The 2,950-nt window shown below is 39.8% G+C and overlaps 1 protein-coding gene across 2 annotated transcripts; it reads left to right on the top strand.

Annotated features, from left to right (window-relative positions):
* Positions 1-1,733, top strand: LOC112260994. 2 transcript variants are annotated; one of them, XM_042328311.1, is made up of 6 exons: positions 1-57; positions 210-566; positions 670-1,020; positions 1,108-1,239; positions 1,342-1,391; positions 1,505-1,733. In XM_042328311.1, exons 1-6 carry the CDS (start codon positions 15-17, stop codon positions 1,628-1,630), a joined length of 1,059 nt encoding a protein of 352 aa, XP_042184245.1. In that variant the 5' UTR covers positions 1-14; the 3' UTR covers positions 1,631-1,733. The 2 variants fall into 2 exon arrangements, with proteins under 2 accessions (XP_042184245.1, XP_042184246.1); XM_042328312.1 differs by having other exon boundaries at positions 1,111-1,239.
* The last annotated feature ends 1,217 nt before the right edge of the window (positions 1,734-2,950 follow it).

A 2,950-nucleotide genomic window follows, 5' to 3' on the forward strand; every position in this document is an offset into this window, starting at 1 on the left:
AGGACATTCAAATTATGATTATATGTTGGACAATCTTTTTGTTTTACGCCAATTTTGGTAAGCAAGAAATATAAATGTGGATCCTTTTACTTTTTTACTTCATAGTCTTTTTGAATCCATTTGAATGACTATGTAGTCTGAATAATGATAATAATGTATAACTCTGTACTATAACTTTGTCTGATTTATTTTGTTTGTTTGTTTCACAGGTTGTGCACTTAACAAGGATGTAATCCAACCAGACCCTGTGATAGTTACACAACTGGGACAAAGTGTATCTCTCACATGCTTTTGTCGACTTGATTTGATGTTCAGAGTCTCTTGGTTCAAGCAATCTGTTGGACAGAAGCCTCTTCTCATGGCATCATCATATTATCTCTCTAAAAATAGATTGCATTTTACCAAGGACTTTAATGAGACTAAACGTTTAAGTGTGAAGAGAGGAATTGCCAGCTTTAACCTGACCATCTCCAAGACAGAGTCCGGGGACTCAGCTATATACTACTGTGGTGCTATGGAAGTGGGCCAAGTCACATTTGGAGAAGGAACATTTTTAATTGTCGAAGGTAACTTCAATTGCTTCCTAATGTGTGTTCATATAATGCTAAATTAATGAATCTAGCAAAAAAAATAGAATGTACACACCATGATCTTACTCACTCTCTTCAGATTCAGGGTCCAACAGCATGTCTGTTCTTCAGCAGCCTTTGTCTGAGTCAGTTCAGCCAGGAGACTCTGTGACTCTGAACTGTACAATACACACTGAGACCTGTGCAGGAGAACACAGTGTCTATTGGTTCAGACATGGCTCAGGAGAATCCCGTCCAGGAATCATTTACACCCATGGAGACAGGAGTGATCAGTGTGAAAAGAGCCTTGAAGCTGGGTCTCCGACACAGAGCTGTGTCTACAACCTCCTCAAGAGGAACCTCAGCCTCTCTGATGCTGGGACTTACTACTGTGCTGTGGCCTCATGTGGGGCGATACTGTTTGGGAACGGTACCCAGTTGGACATTGAGGGTAGGTTAAATAGCTTTCATTGTTGTTCATATCTCCTATACATATGGTTGCTATTCCGAGTGTCTTCTAATTATTGTAAAATTTCAGCAGGCGGGAGTGTAGACCCTCTTCTCTTTGTATACTGCCTGGCCGTAGCATTGGCCTTTGCGTTTATCTTGATCATTCTCCTTGCCTGCATGATTTACAAGATGAAGAAGACAACATGTCTGCAGTGCAGTGGTAAGTGATTAAAAGTTGCTTTTCGTTGATGTCACCATCTCTATATGTAGATCAACTGGAAGACGTGGCCGTATCTATAGGGTTTTGTGTCTTTTTTCTCAGAACTGGTCTCTCAGACAAGAGGTCCTTCAGTTTCCCGGTCAGATACAAGTGTAAGCAGAAAAACTTTTATGTTGCAAATACAAACTTTCACACTTGGCTTGCAAAACCAAATTGTGCAAAAAGTAATACATTTAATGTCAAAAAACTATTTTGTTCTTCACAGAGCCAAGATGCAGACAGTCTCCATGACGTTTCTCTGCCTCTGAGCAACAAGAAGAACAGGTCTAGAAGACAGAGAGGAAACATGGAGGAAGAGACGGTGGTCATGTACTCTGGAATTAGACAGTAGAACTGGATGAATGAAACAATTTTCCCTTCATACTAGATAACTCTTTAACTAGCTCTAGCTTCGTTAGCTATTTCTTTGAATGGATATGCTGAAGAAATGTGATGAAAACAGTTGTTAAATCTTTTTTTAAATGTAATTAAAAGTATATATAATTTCATGTTTAACTTCTCTGTCAAACGTTTTTTTTACGGTTGATTTGCATTTGTCAAGCATTTCCAGCGGTTAAACCTAATTCATTTGAATAAGTTGAACTCAATGCATTTTGTTCACACACCTCTGTGGTCATTATGGAGGGTGTTACAGTGACTTTACACTTTTGGAAATGAACCTTTCATAGACCTTTAACACAGGAAGACTGACCTGCAGCAACACACTGCACTCTACTTTTCCTCTCAGGGCCACCGTACTATTCACACCCCTTAGTGCAACAATGGTCTTAGTGTTTACAGTGTAAAGGTCAATGTCTTCACATTTATGTGAAGTCAGGTAGTCCCTTGCATCATGTTACAGTGAATAACGTAAGCCCCTTTAAACATAATTACTCATAGTGAAAGTGGCATAACAGCCACCACCACAGAAGGAGGACAGACCAGTTAGTGTAGGTTTTCTTCCTTGTTTTCTCTTTAAGACATAGGCCTACAGATTGCATGCCACACACCCCCTTACATACACAGCAACATATGTACAGGTTTTCTGTGGTCTGCTATGAAGAATACACAAGACTGTAGCTATCTACACTTTATTAAGGTCTGTTGGCCTTCTGCACAGGACCCTCTATGTCTTTCTCTCTCTGTCTCTCTCTATGTGGTTTCAGCAGGATGTCTCCGTGGTGTCAGTCAGATGTTGCTGTTGTGTTGTTGTGTCTCTGTTGCTGTTGTGTCTCTTACTTTGGGTGGACAAGCCCTCTGTTGGCCAGCTGCAGTACATGGTATTGTAGACAGTGTGAGCGTAGTTAGGCCTAATAAAGGATAAATCCACAGTAGTGACGTTTAAAAAATCAACAAAAAAACTGAACATCGACATATTCAAACTTGCTATGTGATAAAGTAGTGCATTACAGAATCAAGCTGTAGAACAACATGAAAGGATAGTGTTTGTTCTATTCATGGTCTACTAGGCGGCCTATCGAGTGTTCAGCTAATCAAATTTGACCATCAAAATCAGACGTTACCTGAAATCAACCAATGAACCCAAACACGAGTTTCCATTCTTTTCTGTAAAGAGACTGTATTTTACACAGGTCAGTCTTGTCCAGTGAAGGAGCAACCAAAATGATTAAACTCCTCACCTTTCTTTGATCTGGAAAGCATGTCAATAACA

The sequence above is a fragment of the Oncorhynchus tshawytscha genome, linkage group LG10 (assembly GCF_018296145.1).
Source record: "Oncorhynchus tshawytscha isolate Ot180627B linkage group LG10, Otsh_v2.0, whole genome shotgun sequence".
In the NCBI taxonomy this organism is placed as follows: Eukaryota; Metazoa; Chordata; class Actinopteri; order Salmoniformes; family Salmonidae; genus Oncorhynchus; species Oncorhynchus tshawytscha.